This window comes from Geotrypetes seraphini, chromosome 8 (assembly GCF_902459505.1).
Source record: "Geotrypetes seraphini chromosome 8, aGeoSer1.1, whole genome shotgun sequence".
Classification (NCBI taxonomy): domain Eukaryota; kingdom Metazoa; phylum Chordata; class Amphibia; order Gymnophiona; family Dermophiidae; genus Geotrypetes; species Geotrypetes seraphini.
The window spans coordinates 112,293,322-112,315,521 of record NC_047091.1 but is presented as its reverse complement, the minus strand read 5'-3'; the positions used below and the strand labels follow the sequence as shown (position 1 = coordinate 112,315,521).

Below are 22,200 nucleotides of genomic sequence, written 5' to 3'. Positions count from 1 at the left end.
GATAGGTGCCTATCCAATCTACAAAAGAAAGGCATCTATCTCATGGTGTTTAGTGACATCTAACGCCTAAGTGGGTGTTTTTATGGGCAGAGTATGACTTAGGCACCGCTAAGCGCAATTCTCAAAAAACTCAGGCGCCTGAAATGTAGGCCTTTACAACCCTGGCCTACATTTCAGGCAGTTAAGTTTTAACATAGATGCCACAAGCCGCCCTTCTGTAAACGGCGCCTAAGTGTGATTGACATGTAGCCGATGCCTATTTCTTAGGCACTGGCCGATTTAGGCACCGTTTCTAGAATCAGCTCCTAACTGATTATTTTCAGTGGCACTAACCAATTAAGCACCTCCGAAAATGACATTAGCCCTGAACAAGTGATTTTAACCAAATATGGGGCACCACATAAAAATAGGACTGATTCATGTCGTTACCTTTGCCAGTTAAGGGCTGAATATCGGCACTTCACTGGCTAAGTACTGACTCCATCCCCGGAACACCCCCAAAATAGCCAGTTTTGAGTTCAATGCTAACCGGACAATTTCAGCAGCACTAACCAGTTAAGAGCCACTGAAAAGAGCAGGACTTGTGGGTGACTGCGTCTGATGATCTTAAGGTGGCAAAACAGGTAGAAAAGGTGACAGTTAAAGCCAGGAGGATGCTCGGGGGCATGGGGAAAGGAATGGCCAGTAGGAAAAGGGAGGTGATAGTGCCGTTGTATAAGTCTGGTGAGGCCCCATTTGGAATACTGTGTGCAATTCTGGTGACCACACCTTCAAAAAGGACCGCTACAAAATTGGTTAGTGGTCTTTGTCATAAATCATATGGGGACAGACTTAAAGACCTTAATATGTATACTCTGGAGGAAAGATGGGAGAGAGGGGATATGATAGAGACATCTAAATATCTCTGTGGTGAAAGGAGATGTTAAGAGGTGATAGGCTCAGGAGAAATCTAAGGAAATACTTTTTCACAGAAAGAGTGGTAGATGCATGGAAAAGTCTCCCAGTAGAGGTGGGAGACAAAAACTATGTCTGAACTCAAGAAAGTGTGGGGCAGGCACATTGGATCTCATAGGGAGAGAAGGAGATAGCGGATGCTGCAGATGGGTAGACTGGATGGGCATTTGGCCTTTACCTGCTGTCATGTTTCTAAAATGACTGGTTCACCCTGAGCAAGCAATTTAATCAGTCGGGAGCGGTTTCTGAACAGTTAAATCACTTTGAATATCAACCCAAGTTAGGGTTACCAGATTTCCTCTTTAAAAAAAAAAAAGAGAACACCTGGCCCCGCCCCCCTCTGCCCTCAGTCCTGTCCCCACACAAACCTTGTGTCTCCTTCCCCGAGCTTGGGGCCATGTCTGGAGGACCTCCGTGCATGCAAGGATGTTGGCGAGGTGACGTCACATTCAGGCGCACACGTGTGTGACGTCATCACATCAACATCCGTGCATGCGCAGAGGCCCTCCATACATGGCCGTGAACTTGGAGCCTTCCAAAATCCAGACAAATTGCCGGGTTTTGGAAATCCCTCTGGGCACCTGGATTTTCTCAGACATCTGGTAACCCTAACCCAGTGGTCTCAAACTCAAACCCTTTGCAGGGCCACATTTTGGGATCTGTCGGTACTTGGAGGGCCTCAGAAAAAATTGTTAATGTATTATTAAAGAAATGACAATTTTGCATGAGGTAAAACTCTTTATAGTTTATAAATCTTTCCTTTTGGCTAAGTCTTAATAATAATATTATCATTTATAGCTAAAGAGACATATGATCAAGAAACTGTTTTATTTTACTTTTGTGATTATGATAAGCATACTGAGGGCCTCAAAATAGTACCTGGCGGGCCGCGAGTTTGAGACCACTGCCCTAACCCAAATCATATTTGTTTTCTCCGTACTAAGAAGAAAAGTCCTTAGAATGCCTAGATTAGGAAGGATCAGTGTTGGCCCCTGAAGATCACAGGCATGTTTCTGCAGTGAGTGCTGTACACCCCCCCCCCCCCTTCAATTTTTCAGATTATGGGAGATCCAAATGCACAGTGAAGAAAACAAGTGCTTCCTGCTCTCCCATGGCTCATCCCTTATAGACCCCCAATATTTAAAGTGGCAGAAGGGAAAAAAGAAAAGGACCTTTGGGCCTACCTGATTGGTCGCTGGTCTGAATAGTCCATCTCATCACTCTGCATGGAGTCTGTGTAGGAATCACGGGAGCGCTGCTGCTTGCCTCGCATGGGATACTGGTGCACTGAGGCATTGGGCTGGGAGGTGGAATAGCAGGGAGGTGGCATACTGTTGCTATTCTCACTCCGGTAATCACTGTCTCTGTCAGGGTCATCATTGTCTGCAAGGAAGTACGGGTGGGGGAAGGGCAACAGGAGTTTTCACCATCAAAATAAAAAGAGAAATATTTTAGCCACTACAGACTTCAGGCTGAATTAGAAATAAAACTAACTCCTGTCTGGCTCTGCATCCTCTGGCTGAAGTTTCCCTGCTTTGTGGCCATCTTTCATGACAGACTGGTATGGTTTGGGGGACAGGTAGGAAAACTCACAAGCACAAGAGTGTGGGAAGAACCACAGAGGGCTTTTGGGGTAGGGGTGCTAGAAGGGATACAATGGTTTTGCAGAACACAAGAAACTGACAGGCCGATTCTCAAAACCTACTGCCGGTGGTAAGGCCAGTTAGCGCAAGAATAGCACACATAGAAATAAATCTGCACAAAAAAACCCAAGAGGGCTTTAACACGGGAAACAATGTACACAACAGAGATTGCCACAAATTGTATTTAAATGTAGTCGAACATATGTTAATGGCGTTGTTTGCTATGCCTTCCCAATGCTCTTACTGCTGGAAAAATCGTTCACATCAGCTCAGAACTGGCGGTGGGAAGGTTTGAAAACGAAGATTTCTTTTGATCTCCAGTATAAAATCTGCCAGTTTTGCTTTCTTCAGGAAGTGGAAGAAAGCCCGTGGAAGTCTGGAAGTGCTGGTACTGAGAAAGAAATGTGCCTGAGTCCAGGCAAATCGGAAAGCAGAAGCACTATTGGTGCCTGTTTCCTATGCTTAGGGCTACCAGACGTCCAGATATCTCTGGACTTGTTCTCGTTTTGAGGACATGTCCGGGAGCCCGGACGGCTTTTCAAAACCCGGCACTTTGTCCGGGTTTTGAAAAACTGTGTCGGGCAGGGAGGAAGACTGCGCACGCGCGTGACATCATCACGTAGCGTCCGCGCATACGCAAACTTCCTTCCTGCCCGGCAAGAGCAGGCAGCGGGGGCAGGGCCAGGGCGGTGGTGGGCGTAACTGAGCGGGCCTGGGGCCAGGGCTAGGGGATACGGATTTTCTAAAAGGAAAATCTGGCAACCCTACCTGCACTTAAATATATGCCTTTCATGTAAAAAAAAAAAAATTTGAAAAACTTATATTTAAAGGCACAAAAGAGTGGCGTTGATGTTTGCTGCACAGTCAGGTTTGCCTGGCGCATACGCACAAAAGCTGCACTTACTGTGAAACTCTTCTGCGCATATACCACATTCCTCCCTCTTGCGTTTATAGCATTCATTTAATTTGAATATCATTTCTTTCGAGCATTGGCGATATATATATATTTTTTGCGCTGTTCCAGTGGTATGGGGTGCGCGCCGTCGGCTCTACCGTGGGAGTTCTGAGAATCGGCCTGTGAGAGACTAAGGGCACTGTTGGCAGTCATGCTGTGAGGGGACAGGAGCAGCAGACGACTGTCCAGGGCGGCTTGGATAACACCCCTCAGAACATGCCACTTTATTTCTGTCTGGGCTATATGCAAACAGCTCTGCTGATACACTTCCATCATGCTCTGCAGAACCACTCCCCCTCCCTTGCCAGTCATTAGTCTCACCACCATCCTCCCAGTATATCTCAGTCCTGGCCTGAAGAACACCCTGGCTGTTCCAGTTTGAGTATTTTACTCCGTTTTGTTAACGCACTTTAGTTCTGATCTGCATCATACCTCATAAGGAACTGTGCAGTGCTAAGAGGTACCAACAGAGAGCAATTGCGGTTTGGCAGCAGGTACAGTGTGTGTGAGGTACAGTAGGTAGAACAAAATGTAAATTAATTATATTAGACAAGATTTTGTTCTTGCCACTTATAGCTACTTTCTGGAAGTGAGAGTCCCCGATATATTCCCTAGTGTTTCATGGGTTCCACCTAGCCTCAGCCACATCAGTAATATCTGTTGTTTCATTTCTGGGCCTAAATAACATATTGAAGAACACCAGCAGAACTGATTTCTTAGCTGTGCCTTGCATTGTGTTTCATTCTTGTTATTGTTTGACCCAGAGCTGCACTGAAGCCATTTTGATAAACATGCCTAGACAGATACCGGTACTTCCTCTTTGGAAAGGGGGGGGGGGGGGAAAGGTGGCAAGTTAGATTGTAAGCTCTTCTGAGCAGGGACCATCTATTCTGCATGTTAAATGTGCAGTGCTGCATACACTTTTCAGCGCTATAGAAATGATAAATAGTAGTAGTAGTAGTGGCAAGGTTGATCAGACAAGTCAGATACTAATGTGTCACTCAGAACCAGTTCAGATTCTGCCTTTCAAAATGTCAGAGGATTTACAATTCCCTCTCTCCCCCCTCCAAAAAAGCAGGACCGCAAGTCCTTTCCCACAGTGGAACATAATTAGGACTGTTTTAGGGTCTGGAGTCATGTACCCACTCATGCACCCAGCAGGGAAGTGTATTTAATACAGCTGTTACAGTGTGCATGAGGAAAGACACAGGAATTGCTCTCTTCCATAATCCCCCGGGACAGGGACAGAAGAGCTGCACTTGCAGAGAGGTGAGAAGCAGGGTACAATACAGTGCGATACTTACAATGTTCATCTCCCCAGGAAAAATAATTCCAGTTGCCTACAAAGAAAAGGGGCAGACATAATAAGACGAAGCAGCTGTCACCCACTGCAGCCTGCTCTAGCCCTCCTCCTGTGGCTGTAATGTCTCACCCCTAGCCACCCCCGCAGCAGAAGCTGCTTACCTGTAGACAGCAAGGATAAATGGAACACACAAATGGGTGATGTCATCCAATTGGGCTCTCTCGGAGTTAGAAATACCTAGATGGTTTTTATGAGCATGCATGCTTCTCTCTGTGCAGTCATTGCCTCTTGAGTCCACTCAGTCTAATGCAAAGATAAGGCAACAACTCTCTGGGAAGAAGTTGGATGCGTGAGTGTATCTGACATATCTTACAGTCTAAGGAGAATCCCTTTATAGTCAAGCAGCTTTACTTTATTAGTTTAGATTTATTAACCACCTTTTCATGAAGAGATTCACCCGAAGCGGTTTACAATTTATCGAATAGTAATCAGGTAGTTTTAAGCACTTTCCCCATCTGTCCCAGCCGGACCCCATCTGTGGCACCGGGGGCAATGGAGTGGTAAGTGACTTGCCCAGAGACACAAGGAGCAGGCCAGGATCGAACCCGTAACCCCAGGGTGCTGAGGCAGCAGCTCCAACCACTAGAAAGGAGCTTCATTCATTCAAAAATTGCCCTATGTACAAAAGAGAATTTAACAAGCTATCTCGATATTAACCATAGCACATGATTACACACAAATATATACACATGTATTGTCACATGTACAGGTCATCCAGCAAAGCAGTCGGCCGGCCACCACGTTCTTTCCAATGGCTTTAATTTTCACCTTTCTCTGTGAATCAGCCATTCAAGTGGAGGAATTGCAAGCTGAGAGGTGTCCTATTTGTGTTTACATTTCAGATTTACAGGGTCACCCAGAACAGACATATAATAGGTGGAGTTGACTATTAATTCCATCTTTTTTCTATATAGCATCCAATTAAAGCAAAATTAAACAACCTCATAAATAGAGCGAGCTTTGACGACAGCTTGAGAGGTTAGGAAGTAAAACCAGTGTTGGGCAGACTTCTGCGGTCTGGGCCCTGTAAATGGCAAAAGCAGATCAGGATCAAGGCTGGAGAGGGCTTTGATGGCAACTCAAGTATGGAATGGGATGATTCATCATGAAAATACGAAAATTTTTTTCAGTGATAAGAAATACTGTTTTATGGGGTGTCAGAAAGACCTTTGAAGACAAACTTCAAAAGATTCTTAAGATCTTCATTCATCCCCTATGGCTTTATGAATAGTCCTTTAAATAATTATTATATAAATAAGATCATAACTTAGCTTTTTTCTGTTATTTCTTTTTAACTTCTTTTTTTCTTTCTTTTTTTATTGAATGCGTTGCATTGCTTTCTCTAGCGGTCAGCATATATTGCTTCCCTGCCGACGCGTTTCGCCTATCTTTGTCAAGGCATGGGGTCTGGATCATTAAATGCTCCTATCTGTAGTGTTCAGCGGCTTCTAAGAAACGCGTCGGCAGGGGAGCAATATATGCTGACCGCTAGAGAAAGCAATGCAACACATTCAATAAAAAAAGAAAGAAAAAAAGAAGTTAAAAAGAAATAACAGAAAAAAGCTAAGTTATGATCTTATTTATATAATAATTATTTAAAGGACTATTCATAAAGCCATAGGGGATGAATGAAGATCTTAAGAATCTTTTGAAGTTTGTCTTCAAAGGTCTTTCTGACACCCCATAAAACAGTATTTCTTATCACTGAAAAAATTTTTCGTATTTTGGTGATCTGTCTTGAGTTCACTTATAGAATTGTTAGAATGATTCATCATGGCCATTTCATTGTCCCATTTTGTCCTGGTGGACTGAGGGGGTGCAATGCCATTGGCAGCAAGAAAAGCTGCCTCCCATTGGACAGCCTTATTGATAGCAAGTAAAGCAGTCTCTCATTGTTCAGCCAGGAAAGTAATGGGACTGAGGGAATAGTAGTGGTGGGTTTGTGCAGCACTGAAGCAGTGGCATCAGTATAAGAGGGGTGATGGCAGGAGAGGATCAGCAGTAGTGTTGGTGGCAACAGCAGGGATAGTAGAGAAGTGGTGGTGCAGAGCAGCCCTGGTAGGGAGCATTCTCTTCCCTCCCTCCAAAGTCCTGATGTCAGCAGAGGGCCAGTTCCAGAGTTGCAAGTATATAAAGGAGTGGCAGAAACAGAAATTCCTGATTGGAAGCCAGACAGATCGCAGACAGGGAGGAGAGGGGGAGGAAAGAATTTGGGGGTTGGGGGGGCATCACCCCTCCTAACAATAATTCATCACGGTCGTTCATTTCATGGACCAATTCAGCAGTGAAACAGCTGGGCTGAAACGGTCGCAATGAACTGGCTGCGATGAAATGGCCACAATGAATTGTCCTAGACCCACTCAAGTATTTGGGAAGTAGGATTAGTGCTGGGCAGGCTTCTATGGTCTTTGCCCCAAAACTGGCAGGGAGAGACGGAGATTAAGAATACCAGTGTTAAATCATGAAGACGTGGAACCTGTGCAGTGTCAGATTCAACTCTGTCCACCTTGTTGGGCAGTCTGGATGGACCATGCAGGTCTTTATCTACTGACATTTACTATGTTATTAAGAGGCTCATTTTCAAAGCAGAAAAACGTCCAAAAAAAACAGCATCAACTGGCACTTGGACGTTTTAATTGCCAAAACATTCAAGTGCCGATTTTCAAAACTAATTTTTTTAGACATATTGCAGGGCATTCATCCTCCAGAATGTCTAAATGTTAAGGAGGCAGGTAAAAGGTGTGGTTTGGTGGGATTTGGGCAGGCTTAGCACTTGGATGTCTTGCAGAGATAATCAAAGCTTTTTCAAGATGTTCAGGCTGTCATTTAGATGTTTGGAGTTAGACCTATTTAAAGTGAATAAAGACCTAAAAGGTACCCAAACCAACCAAATGACCACTGGAGAGATGAACATCTGGACCCCCACACTCCCCCAGTGGTCACTGATCCCCCTTCCAACTCCCAAAGATGTAAATGAATCAGTACATATATGTCTCTAGAATAGCAGCACCTGGTATGGGAAAGCCTAGTAGAGTAGCACACAGGTATCTTAAGTAGCTTGATGGGTAGGGCCAGTGAACCATAGAGAGGACCCAGGCCCATAATCCACTCTACCCACTACATTTATAGTGGAAAGTTTGAGCTCACCAAAACCCACCCAAAACCTACTTTACTGTCATATAGGTGACACCTGCAGCCACAAGGGCTATTGGGGTGGTAGACAGGTGGATATAGTAGGTTTTGGGGGAGTTTGGGAGGGCTCACCATACATTAAAAGGGGTTTCTGGTGAAATATGTACCTGGCAGTTTGTAGGTGAAGTTCAAAATAGTGCCTGCTAAGGTGCCTCACTGCCCTGTTGGGAAGTCTGCATGACCAATTCATTAAGATGCTGGCCCCTCCTGCATCCAAATGTGCTTGATTTGGCCGTTTAGAACATGGAAATTTTTGTATTCGAAAATGGCAAAAAAGTTAAACGTCCTAAGGGTCAAGACGTCCAAATATGAGGTCTGTTCAAAAAGTTCCAGGACTGGTTTTATAAAATTTTATTATACAATCTTACAATTATTCCATTGGATTCCCTTCAAAGTACTCCCCTTCCCTACATATACACTTTTCCCAACATCATTTCCACTTCTGGAAACAGTCCTTAAATGCATCTTCAGGAATCGCCAAAAGTTGCCTTGTCAAATTTTGCTTTATGTCTTCAATGGTGTCGAATCGCTTTCCTTTCAGCGTGGATTTAAGTTTAGGAAACAAGAAGAAGTCAGCAGGGGCCAAGTCAGGAGAGTAAGGTAGCTGGGGAAGGACTGTCATCACATCTTTTGTAGTTGTTCTTCTGGTTGGGGTCATCAACCGTGGAACAAACTGTGCTGCAACGCAAGACATCCCCAACTTCTCTGTTAGAATGTTGAGGCATGAACAAATGGAGATGTTGCATTCCTCTGCCAATTCTCTAACAGTTAATTGCTGATTAGCGCACACAAGAACCCTCCTTAATCAACACGATCATCATCAGTTCATGTTGATGGCCTTTCAGTTCACAAATCATCTTCCACTGATTCAGGACCACTTTTGAGGGATGAATATCATTCAATACAACTTTCACAACTCCTGACGCTCCCCATAAGACATGTTCAACGTTTCATAAGTTTCTGTAGTGGTCTTACCCAATTTAAAACAGAACTTCATGCTGTAGTGCTGCTCATTGAGGTCGAACATGATGAAAAATAGCCTTTCACAAAAACTGATGCAGATCGGAGATGAGAACAGATATCAATAAATGGAAAAAGGAGTTTACTCATGAAGTTTATGGTGAAAGGAGAATTGAAACAACAAGTTTTGTCCAGCTAACTTTGGCAAACTTTCTGAATACTGATCACTTTCTGAAAACTCACACAGCTGCTGAGAGTCCAAAGGCAAGGGTCCAGTATAGACAATGAACTCATAACACCATGAAGTAGAGAAACTTCCAAAGCAAGGAGTTAATCATTATTTGAGTGTATGCCTCTTTGAAATCCAAGAATAACCAGCCTTTAACTTTTCTCAAGATGGCTTCCCTAAGCTGTGGCTGCCAAGATCAGTTTCATACCTCCCAGCTTTTCATGGACTTCAGAAATCTCTGGAGCAGAAACCTTTGTTGATCTCTTCATTGTCTTTTCTCCAAGGAAAGATTCTATCTCCTGCTATAGGAGATTAGTGTGTAGCTGGTCCAGTAAAGAGGTAAGAATGGGATAATAAGGTGGAGTATGAAAAAAATATATAAGTAATACCCTTGATCTATTTTCTTTAATATCTCGTGCATCAAAGGCCAAGGCTTGCTGAAAACTTCCAGCTCAGTGGCACTTGGTTGCCACCTAGGGTGGAGCACCCCTCTCCTCCAAACATATCACACCCCTCACACCCACTCTCCTTCCACTAGAGGATGCATTGAGCAGTTGTGGAGCCACAGTCTACAGACGTGAGGCTGTCAGCTCTGCTGGTCTGCTGGAGACCAGCACAGTCAACAGTCGTGCACCTCTAGATTACGGATCCATGACTGCTTAAATCATCCCCATACTGCCTGCAACTGAAGCAGACCGAACCCACCACCCCGCAACTTGGTACTCCACTGTCTAGACTTCCTCCCATTGGCAGAAACAGCTGAATATTTTGTGAAAGGTTGGTTGTACCTCAAAAGGGTTGCTATCTGTTCTCAAAAAGACAAGGGGGCCGATATTCAGACCACGGGACATTGTCAGGCTGAGCCCAGATATTCAATGCAGTACCATTTACATTGCCTGGCTTTGAATATTTGGTCTATTTTTGGCCACTAAAAACTTAGCTGGCCATATCAATATTCAGTTTATAGTGGCAAAAGATACACCAGCTATTTAAGCAGCCTGATTTGGCTGGCCAGCAGTCTGAAGTTTGTGAATAGTCATTTAAGTCATGTGACATAGCCAGCTACCTGCTAGGCACTAACAGCTAATATTTAGTGGCCATCTTGCACTGAATATTAGTGCTTTGGAATCTAAGTGTCATTTAGCTGACCAGAAGCTGTTCCTGGCCAGCTAAAAAATGCTGAATATCAGGCGGAAGGAGATTCTACGATAAATACTATAGATATCTGAATCTTGGCCTTTTTCTGCCCCTTCTGACAGGGCCTCAGAACTCTTGTCCTGGATGCTAGCAATATCTTCTCTGCAGATAATTGCACTTCCCACCTTTTGTGCAAGAATCTGGATGCTATCACCAAAGGACGTTTCTCCTCTGTAGGGAAAATCTGCTGCAGTAAACCTCATAAAGACCAGATTTGCTGAGCCATGATAGCCTTCTTGCTCTCCTGAGGGAAAGATTCAGCTTCTGGGGGACACTGATGCATATATTGTACATATAAACTACCAAACCAATATTCAAAGCGAAATAACTGGCTGGCAGTTGACCAGTTAACTCAAATGTTTGCAGCTATCCAGTCATTTTCAACAGCTTTTAACTGGTTAGTGCTGCTGAAAATGACAAGTTAGCACCAAACTTTAAGCTGGCTATTTGGAACGGTGGGGGGGAGGGGGGATGCCATTCCAAGGGGTGCTCAGGGGGGGCAGAGTCCAGTTACATCCTGATATTCAGGTGTATCCACCCATGTTTAGCAGATAATAAAAGACCACAAAAATAGCTGTCCTATCCTTATCTGCTAACCCACGGCTGGTTAAATCTGAATATTAACTTAATCAGTCATGTGCTAACTGGCTTTTTTTTTTTTTTTTTTTTTAATCCCAGACAGGGACTGGCACTGAATTTCCATTGTTAGTATTGGCAATGGACAAGAAAATGCCATCTGCCACCAGCTGAATATTGGGAGTACACTCCTTGAACACAGCTTTGAAACATAGAAACATGACAGTAATAAAGGCCAAATGGCCCATCTAGTCCGGCCATCCGCAGTAACCATTATCTCTTCCTCTCTCTAAGAGATCCCACGTGCCTATCCCGCACTTTCTTAAATTCAGACATAGTCTCTGTCTCCACCACTTCTTCCGGGAGACTGTTCCATGCAACTACCACCCTTTCTGTAAACAAGTATTTCCTTAGATTACTCCAGAGCCTATCCCCTCTTAACTTCATCCTATGCCCTCTCATTCCAGAGCTTCCTTTCAAATGAAAGAGACTCAACTCTTGCGCATTTACGTCATGTCGGTATTTAAACGTCTCTATCATATCTCTTTGTACAGATAATGGCCGGAGTTTTCATATTTTTTCCTGGTGACGTGTTGGACTGTTCCCTAGAAGGCATGGCCCTCTTCAAGGTGAGTTCCATGACCTGAAAATGATGTGCCCGGTTGCACATCCTGTTAATCTCTGCACGTGCTAGCTTCTTTGCTAAAGGAGCACAAGAATTGTCTTCTGCCATGAAGCTTTTTGGAGTATTCTATGAATAGGTAGTACCACTGTGTCAAACTATGTCTGCTGTAGGTTCTGTATCCTCCAGACACATAAAGGGAACTTGGCCATTTTTCCAAATCAATTTTGGATATGTGAGATCCTATAGTAGTGAAATACTTCTGGGCAAGGGAGGTGAAAGCTCCAGGGGTGACCACTCTGATAAAACTGCCCTATGAATTCTTTGAAAATGAAGTATGGCCTTGACTTAAACTGATAGAATAAGCACTTGCAAGAATGAAGGGGAGGAGAGAGCTGGTCTTGAAGCACCTCATTTATTCTTTTATAAAAAGAGCTTTAGCATATTCCCGATAAAAGGCTTTATGAATTCCTTACAACATTTTTTTCACAACCTCCATAGAGAAAAACAAATCTGGGACTACAAGTTCTGATGCAGACCTAGGTGAGGAATTATATGCATTGCGAATATTATTCCTTTTGCACTAGCTATGCTGAAGGCTTCTGTGCCGAGCACATTTCCTTAAACAGTGAGACTCTCGTGTAAAGATAAGTGCACTGAGGTTTTCTGTACAGGCTGCGATTTCTGTACCAGTTTCTTTGGTGCCAGTAGCTCTTGGCGCTGTAGGCTATTGAAGCTTCTATCCTGTGCTACAGACAATTTATATTTTATCATTGCTGTCTCCTGTGCCAGGGATCCCTGCAACATTTCACAGTCATTTCTATTTTTTGACGCATGCTAATTCTTTGGAGGATGGGCCTCCTTCTTGGTGCCTAATGAGGAAGAACAACTCTTCAAGATTGAGTGACCTCTTCTTTCTACTCCTACTTGGTGATGAAGCCTCTTAGATGCTTCTTGTACAGTTTTTTTTTTTTAATCCCTGTGGTATGAAAAAGTCTAATGGTGAAAACTGAAAGTCCTTCATTGTGTAGTTTCTGAAGTATCCTGCCGTCAGTGACATCTTGGCACAAGGGGAGTAGTTAAAGGCATCATAGTCCATTCTCAGGCAGCAACAGCATTTTTGGTGGGTGCTTGTGATATAATTTTCCACCCATAGAAGCACTTCTCAAAGACCTCAGGCATAGCAAACAATCAATTCATGAGGTCAAGCTCAAATTTTTATTCTTTTCTTTAGGGGGATGGGAGGGATGCCAAAGGAACACGGGGTGGAAACAGGCAGGAAATGCAAGAAAGGAATAAAAGTCTCTTCACTTACATTGCAATTAAAAATGAAAAGTGACTAAAACCATGAATGAAATTAGACAGGACAGATGTGTAAGGGGCATCACCACAGAAGCAGCCTGCTCAGAGAAACCTTCAAGATTCTTCCAAGCTCTGAGAGAACTATCTGTGTTGGTGCCGTCAATGACATCACCCACTTGAATGGTCGATTCAAAGGTTGGGGGAGTAGGGATTCCCTCAGCCTCCACAAAGTCCCTGCAGCTTTACAGGTAGAAACACCATGTGAGAAGGCTTCCAGCAGCCCTAGTGTTGCAGAACTGGGATGATGGATGGTCATAGGAGAGGATAATAAGGGGTAAGAGAAGGTGCTGTTTGCAAAAGAAAGGATGGCATTTTTATGTCCATGTGGCTTACTCTGACAGATGTTCCTGTGATTGCTGGGAAACTTTTTTTTTTAATGAAGTCATGGCTTTCCTCAATTCTCATCCTTTCCCTTCTCTCCCCAAAAGCTCACTCATCCTCTTTGTAAATGAATGAGGAAATATCTGTGTCACACCATGAAAGTAAGAATTACAAAACAGAAAACTGTGTCAGAGGGAGAAAAAGAGAGAGAGAGAGAGTGGACGCAGAGGGGTCCCTGTAGCCATGAGGTAAAGAAAGCCTCTTATTCGGTGATGATGGCAGTGACGTAGTGAGGAAGATTGGCGTACGGGGCAGTGAGAAATGACATCACCATGCAGTGTGTCTCCCTCTGCTGCTTGGGCACCCTGCCCCACCCCTTGCATACCTCTTGAAATGTTTGTCAGCATGCCTGCCTCTGCTTCCTTCTGAAATAACATCCTGGTCTTGTGACCAGGAAGTGATGTCAGAAAGGAACTGACACCAGCACAAGCAGCAAGTGGAAGATGCTGCTCGTGCCAGCGGACATTTAAAGAGGTGTGTGTGTGCAGAGGAAGAGAGGCACTGGCGCCTCCCACAAAGATGGCCCCCGGGGCGCTCTGCCCCTCCCCTCTTACTATACCACTGGATGATTTTTCCAGGCTTCAGCAGGTGCCTGACCTCTACTGTTTCAGTAAGCTACCTCCCTTCATCTCACACAGACCTCTCCCCATCTTCTGAGCAGGAGTGAGCAAAAATGAATGCAAGAGCCGACTGATGAGGTGGGAAACAGGAGACCAGAACAAGCTCCAAAGACAGCCCACTCCCTTCCTTACCCCCCACAACTCTGAGATGGAGAAAAGTGAACCACCTTTTCTCAGCGGTGGGATGTTCCTCGGACGTGCTCTGCTGTGTGGGAATGACAGCCGAGAGCCCTTTGGAACAGTTTGATTGATTCAGGTCAATTCCCATCACTATGTTCCTTCTAATATCCACCCACAAAGTATAATTAATCAAAACAAATTACCACTGCTGGGTTGGATAAAATGAACTGGCAGCTTTCCTATGAGCAACTGCAATTTCAGCCAACAGCAGTTCTCTCTTTCACTCTGCGCCTTTGTCTTTTTCTCTATCATTGTTTTCCTTCTCTCTTTTTTCTCTTCCTTCATCCTCCCCCCCCTATTTCTTCCTGTGTTGATTTTATTCTTTTCCTGCTCTTTTGCCTCTCTTTTGGTTCTCTTTAACCAAAGCATTCCAAGCACAGGGCTAAGGGGTTAGACAAGATCTTGGAATTGGATTTAGAACGGGAGGATCTCTCTCCCAGATTCTCAGCAAATGGGAGTGGTTGTACTGTCCTGTGTCCCACAAAGTCAAAGAACAAAAGCATGCAGGAGGGGTGGGTGTAAGAAAGGGATAGGAGTGGAAGGAAAGGGGCAGGTACTTCACGTGACCTTCCTAAAGGGATGAAAGCTGACAGGGTTTCCCATGACAACATTACTGTCTGATGCTAGTGCCTCCTACATCCCTCCTAGTGTCATGAGTAGAAAATTACAGCCCCATTCTAATAAGGCAAGCAAACAAGCCAGTTGGCTGTCCTGGCAAAAGGGAGCATTGCCATGACCAGAACCAACAGTGGCTGGTCTTCTGGATCTGGTTTCTTTGCTTTCTGGTTCTGAGTTTGGAGATAGTTCTAGCGCTTGCACAGAAAGAGAGAACACGGTACTTACAGCACTGGGAGTCAGGCACTGGCAATGGCTTATCCTGCTCCTCCTGAAACGGGTACTGTAGAAAAAAAAGCACAGGGGTGGTAGGACATGTGACCAGATGTGGTAGGAGCCTTTCCTTAAACAGTGAGACTCTCATGCAATGAAATGAAAAGTGTGGAATAATTTGTAAGTTTCATGGCTTCACATCATTCTCTTCTTGATTGGGCTGAGAACTTTTCAGTGGCCCCTCGTTTTGTGATGTCATAATGCCTCATTCCACCAAAGCCTATGAGCCAACCTCATTGGTGATGTCACAATGGCTTAGTTTCCCTGTATTTGTGCCCATTTACTAGATACATTTGCCTCATTGAAATGAAAAGTGTCAAGAAAAGTGTGGAACAACTTGTAAGTCCCATGGCTTCACATCATTCTCTTCTTGGGTGGGCTGAGAACTTTCCAGCGGCCCCTTTGTATGTGAATTTTAGACCACATTCATATTATATGAGAGTGAGTCTGGTATAGCTCAGTGGGGGAGGGGAACACATTGTATAATGGAACTTTAGCAAACAAAATGATGTAATTATACTATTGGATTGTTGGTTCGATAATGCTTTGATAATGAATGTGACTGCTGGGCAGACTGGATGAACCACATGGGTATCTGCCATCTATGTTACTATTTGCAAAACGAGAACACTTTTCCTAAAGAGTATTCACCATGTGCAAAGAGGCCCCCCCTCTTTTACTAAGGTGCACTAGCTAATTTAGCAAATGCTAAATGCTAATGCGTCCATTATATTCTATGGATGTGTTAGCATTTAGCACGCGCTAATCGTTAGCACGTGCTAAATCGGTTGTGCGCCTTAGTAAAAGGACCCCAGGATGCACTCTTTTCCAGATAGTATGTACATATGCGAACCATCGTGCATGTGTGTACATGCATATGCTATTGGGCAAACAGTGCACACTCTCGACAACATAGCTTCCATAACAAACAAAATAAACATTCCTGGAAATGACCCAGGAAGTGACCCAAAATGAACATACACTTCTCCCTCTGTATTTGCAGGGGATGAGGGCAGAAGAACATAGCCGTGAATACCGAAAAACCGCAAATAACTTTTTGCATGTTATTCACGGTTTTTCGGTAAAATAGACCTGAAAACGATAATAAATCGTGAATAACCCGACCTGTGATTTGTTCCGTCCAACGCTGGGAACAGTGATTTCCTTTAGAAACCACCGGGAGCAGCAATTTCCAATGTGAAACGCTGGGTTCAGTGTTGAAAATTAGGGGGGCAGAGTCAGCAGCTGAAAAATCGCGAATAAGCGAATCCGCAGATATGGAAACTGCAGATACGGAGGGAGAAGTGTATTCTGGCTACTCTCCCTATTCCCTATAACTTTGCTGCCAGGTCCTTCTTACTTACATCATCCTGATCTCTCATAGCATTCAGCTGCTCCAGTTTCTTCGCCCAATATCTGGCTTCTTCCTCAGGAATATCTACAAAAGAACATTTGTAAAATCTCATTAGATTTAAAGGTCCACTCATTTCTGCTTTCCTTGTTCACATCAGTTAACACCTTGAAAAAAACCTGCAAGTACTCACATTGCTGCATCTTTGAAACACCCCAATTATCTCCAAAGGTCTCATCGCTTTATATGCCCAGTGGCCTGTCCTGTACACATCACAGCTATGTACCCCTAAAATGATGGCACTCCATTACAAGAGATAGCCTTTCCTAAAAGAAACCCTCAATTCCTTAGGTAGTGCAGAAACAGTGTAGTGAACAGAGGAGAAAGAGAGATTGATGGAAAATAGGGGAGAAAAAGGGAAAAAGCGGAGAGAAAGAAGGAAGAAGAGGAGCAGGAATGGGAGACCCAAAAACAAATACAGTTGTGTGCTCCCATCTTATTTTAAACATCATGCTAGGAGTGGCTGGTAAGGAATGTTATTGCTATTATTATTATTGGTTATGTATGGTCCCATTTGATCAATCTAATTCACTTATAGCACTTCTATCTTATTATTGTTATTTTTAATGAGGAAAACTCCAGTATATTCAGTTTTGATGTACTAATCTATAGCACACCTATTGCACTCCTCATTTCAAATAATTTCAAGCCAGATCTTTAGCGACACCACCTTAGGCTTGGAAAACTCTCACTGCCTAAATATTGATGTGTCTACTCGTCACTGGATCTTCAATAATTAGGTATAAATTTTCACCAATATCTTAATATATATAGATTTATTAAATTATGCACTTTAAAAGAGTACTTAGCTTTGTGGTCTTTAACGTAGGGATATATTCACCGACATGTTTCACTTTTGTGTTTTATCAAGGCTTACATCCCTAATTATTTTAGGCCAGCTCAATAGACCACATTGTCCATTAAAGCCCATTTGATCAATGGCACATATGCAAAATGCAAGTTGTACGGTGATTACCTTTGAATGATGGCAAACCCTGGGAGCATGCATTAACTGTTGCTAGAACCAGTGGCGTAGTAAGGGGGGGAGGTCCGCCCCAGGCGCGGTCTTCCTAAGGGTGCAGCCCCCCTCATCCTCTCCGGTCCTCGCTCCTTTCCTTGCCACACGTGTGAACCCCTTGCCTTCCCCGTACGTTTTTTACTTCCCCAGCACGAAGTTGCTGCCCACGTCGGCATCGGTGCTCTCTCTGACGTCACTTCCGGGACCCACAACAAGGAAGTGACATCAAAGGGCGAACCGACATTGACATGGTAATGCTGTTCACGCCAGCGAAGTTATAAAGGGAAAGGGAAGGGGCGGGGAAAAGAGCAGGGAAGGGACACTACTGCTCCGGATACCACTCACCCTTACCACGCCACTGGTCAGAACCCATTGTCTTTGTGCATTTTCCAGCTTTTAGCTTGATTAATGTGTGGGTGTTGGGCCTGATTCTGGAAATGGCACCTGCCACGGTAGGCGCCTACCGTGTGTCAATTAACAATAGGCGCCACATCCAGAATCTCATCTATTTTTTGGAGAGATGCCTTAAATGTAGGCCAGCATTTTACAGGCCTACATTTAAGGCATCTGACTCACACCTACAGAAGTGCTTAAGCATGCCTATGGACATCTAAGGCCACATCCGGCATAAGCCAGGCCTAAGCTGGCCTTAGGTGTCCATAGGCATACCTAGATGTTTCCATAGACGTGAGTCATATGCCTACATTGTAGGTGTCCATTGCTGCACCGATATTTTAAAAACATAAGTCCCGATTGGACCATTAGATGGTGGTAGGATGCCTACTGCCGACTACAATCGGGGCGCCATTTCCAGAATCAGGACCTTTCTGTCTGGACTCCGTGGTGATGATCAGATAAGTGATTGCCTAGCTTTGATTTTAAATTTCTTTGTGATATTGAACATATATGAGTGGTGATGATGGTTTTCACTTTAAATAATAGAGGACAAATGATTGTGAATCCAAGAAACATTGGTACTTGAAATAGGTATAATTCTATAAAACATCCCATTATTTGGTTTTTGTTTAAAGAGGTTTGTGAGAATAATACTTTTGTCCTACATTGGTCCCTTTTTATCAAGCTGCGCTAGAGGTTTTTAGCGCAAGCCGATATGGTAAATGCTCCAAATTCCTATGAGTGTCGGAGCACTTATCTCGCCGGTCTGCACTAAAAACCTCTAGTGCAACTTGGTAAAAAGGTGTGTGTGTGTAAATTATTAAACAATAGAGAGGCTTTTAAGAAACCACTTTGGGTCAATTCTTTTCATGAAAATGATGCAGAAAAAAGCAGATCCAAAATGAAATGCTCTAAAACCAAATTCAGTAATTAAACAATCACCCAACATGGTCTATGTTTTGCCCATTCAAGGTCTTTTCCAGGGGTATAACACCAGCTCTTTTCCATTGAGAATTGTCTGTGTTAAAGCACTGTACTGCTGAGCATTCTTCATAGTTAAGATGGGATTGTAAGTTTTCAAACATACCCACTTCTGGTATTATACCCCTGAAGCAGCTCTAATCCACCCAGTTTTTCAATGAAAGGCTCTACTCTCTCATTTTTGAATCTAACAAGATTCTTGGAGTAGTGCTTGACAACTCCTTATCCTTCTGCCCTCACATCTCAAAAGTGGTCTCTTCTTCCTTCCTTGCTCTTCATCGTATCCGTTCTATCTCGATAAAATAGAGCAGGAAAATAAATTATTTACATTGTCCAACACGACACGGACAAGAGGACATGGTTTGAAGCTAAGGGGGGACAAGTCCAGGACAAATGTCAGGAAGTTCTGTTTTACGCAGCGAGTGGTAGACGCCTGGAATGCTCTCCCAAAGGAGGTTATCAAGGAATCCACTGTGCTGGGATTCAAAGGCAAATTAGATGCACATATCCTTATGAGAGGCATAGAGGGATATGGGTGACTAAAACTACATCAGGTGTATACCTGACTGGGCCTCCGCGTGTGCGGATCGCCGGACTTGATGGACCATGGGTCTGATCCGGAGATGGCAGTTCTTATGTTCTTATGTACTTCTTCATTAATTTATTTTATTTAAGACATTTTTAATCCACCTTTATCCAAGGTGGCTCACTGTATCACATTCACATTTCAGGATTTAAACATCTTAAAAATTATATACTTGAATATAAACCTATCCAAATATAAACCGAGGTAAGCTTTTTCCCCCTAAAAGAAGGAAAAAGGTTAACTCAAATATAAGCCGAACTCATGCTAGTCTCACAAAGTTACTGTTGAAACTTATGGCAGCCATTTTGAGTAGTGAGACTGTACGGGGAAGGAGCATAGGAGGATTGCTCTTGCCCTGGTTCACTACTGGACCAGCGGTGTTTAAGGTAGGCCTGGGGAGAGGCCTGAGATGGGTCCATGTCTGTTTTATCATTCCCTATTTGAGAATTTCCCTAACTCCTATTTGTTGTTTGTCTGTCTTAATTAGATTATAAGTTCTATTGAGCAGGGATCATCTCTTACATGTTTAATGTACAATGCTGTGTATGTCTAGAAATGCTAAGTAGTAAGATTCGACTATAAACCGAGACCCCCATTTTTGGGCCTTTTCTTTTGCCCCAAAATCTAGGTTTATAGTCAAGTATATACAGTACATCAGCAAAAATCTACTACTACTATTAATTATTTCTATAGCACTACCAGACACACCAGGCCAGTTTATACCATCTCAGCCTATAAATTACATCTCAACCACTCATCTACTACATCACTTCAACATAGCAGCACAAATCTAACAACCTGCAGAAAATATGATATTCAGAAGATAAAGTATTAACTTAAGAAGCAGGATATTAGCTTAGAAAAGCTTGAACAGACAGATGGGTCTTAAGCAACTTTCTAAATTGCAATAGATTTCTACAAAACCGTAAGGTACCAGACAATGTATTCCACATAAATGGTCTAGCTATAGAGAAACATGAATTTTTGGTCCGTATATTTCGTAAAATATTCCCCTTCTCAAATGACACTCCTCTATGCTCTACAGCAGGGGTAGGAAACTCCAGTCCTCAAGAGCCGTATTCCAGTCGGGTTTTCAGGATTTCCCCAATGAATATGCATTGAAAGCAGTGCATGCAAATAGATCTCATGCATATTCATTGGGGAAATCCTGAAAACCCGGCTGGAATACGGCTCTCGAGGACCGGAGTTCCCTACCCCTGCTCTACAATATAATCTCGCTATAACGGACTTCAAGGGACCTGGAAAAACGATCCGTTATATCCAGAGTTGCATTTTTTAAAAACTTTATTTAGGTCAACTTGAAATAACTTACAATCAATGAACAACAGTCACTGCACAACCATATTAGCAGCATCAAGGACAAAACTCAGCAAAACATTGGTATGGCACGAAATGATTGCAAAACCAGAACACTAAAAGATGTTCTAAAGCATTATGTCGTACTGTACTGGAAAGAAAAATACTTTGTCATTTTCTTCTGGGCTGCATTTTTATACTACAGTATATCACTGGCATGCCACGCGCCTTGTAGGCGGAGCCTGCATGCCGTTATAGCCGAAGAAAACTACAGCTAAAAGCAGCTCTGGGGACCAAATTGGTTGTCCGTTATATCCAAAAGTCTGTTATATGCGAGTTCGCTATATGCGATGATTTTCTGTATGTTTATTGTGGCGCATGGCCGGGACCAGTGGACCTCGTCCGCTATAGGCGAGGTTCTGTTATAAGCGAGTCCGTTATAACGAGATTATACTGTAGTGATATTGCAACATTATCTACTCAGGCCTTCCATACAGGCTCTCTCCACATTTTGTTACATTCTCTGGTTTCTCTAAACTTGATTATTGCAATTCCATTCTTAATCGTCTTCCTATTTATTAGCTCCACCAATCACAATTAGTACAAAATGCCACAGTAAAACTCCTTTACAGCCACTCAAAATTTGATCATGTAACGGTAACCCCACTCTTAAAAGATTAACCTATTCTCCCGGTTGCTTATCATATTCCTTTCAAGTATAAGATTCTTTCTTTTCAGATTCAGTCATCTGGTCTCTCTTCTTTTTTGGTTCAGTATCCCCCACAGAGATCCTTGTGTTTCTCACAGCAGCATCTGTTGATCATTCCTTCCTTCTGACAGTTATTTCTTGAAATTCATCCTTCTCAGTTATGGCCCCAACCTTGTGGAACTCTCTCCCTTTTTATTTCTGTATTGAAAGTTCTTTGTCAAGTTTCAAAGCCCAATTAAAAGCCTATTATTTTGTACAAGCCTTTAACAATGAGCTTTTTCTTTGCTCTGATGGAATACCAACTAAAAATGGCATCTTCCTTTATCCTTATGTTTTGTCCACCCCATTTAACCCTCAAAGTTATGTAATTTCCCCACATTAGTTTTTCCCAAGTTTTTTTGTTAGGCTTGTATCATTTTTCTCATTTGCAATTTTTTTTTGTTCCCCCTCCCCCTTTTATGCTTTTATTGTAAACTGCATAGAGATTTTAAATTTTATTTTTTTTATGTGCGCTATATCAAATAAAATGAACTGACACGACAGGTGATTATTTTTAATAAAGAAATCTTGTTTTGGAGCATTTCGTTTGAGATCTGCTTTTTTTTCTGCATCGTACTGAAATTAGTGTCTTCCGTTACCATCGGAAGGATTGAGTCTTAG

The 22,200-nt window shown here is 43.1% G+C and overlaps 1 protein-coding gene across 1 annotated transcript in view; it reads right to left on the bottom strand.

Annotated features, from left to right (window-relative positions):
* Window positions 1-22,200, bottom strand: part of UNC13A (unc-13 homolog A) — a 286,301-nt gene that overhangs the window by 158,995 nt on the left and 105,106 nt on the right. The window contains exons 6-9 of the mRNA XM_033955982.1: window positions 16,487-16,560; window positions 15,078-15,132; window positions 4,857-4,892; window positions 2,139-2,337 (exon numbers count right to left, since the gene is read on the bottom strand). Of these exons, the coding sequence (XP_033811873.1) occupies window positions 2,139-2,337; window positions 4,857-4,892; window positions 15,078-15,132; window positions 16,487-16,560 (364 nt within the window). The remainder of the gene's footprint in view (window positions 1-2,138; window positions 2,338-4,856; window positions 4,893-15,077; window positions 15,133-16,486; window positions 16,561-22,200) is intronic.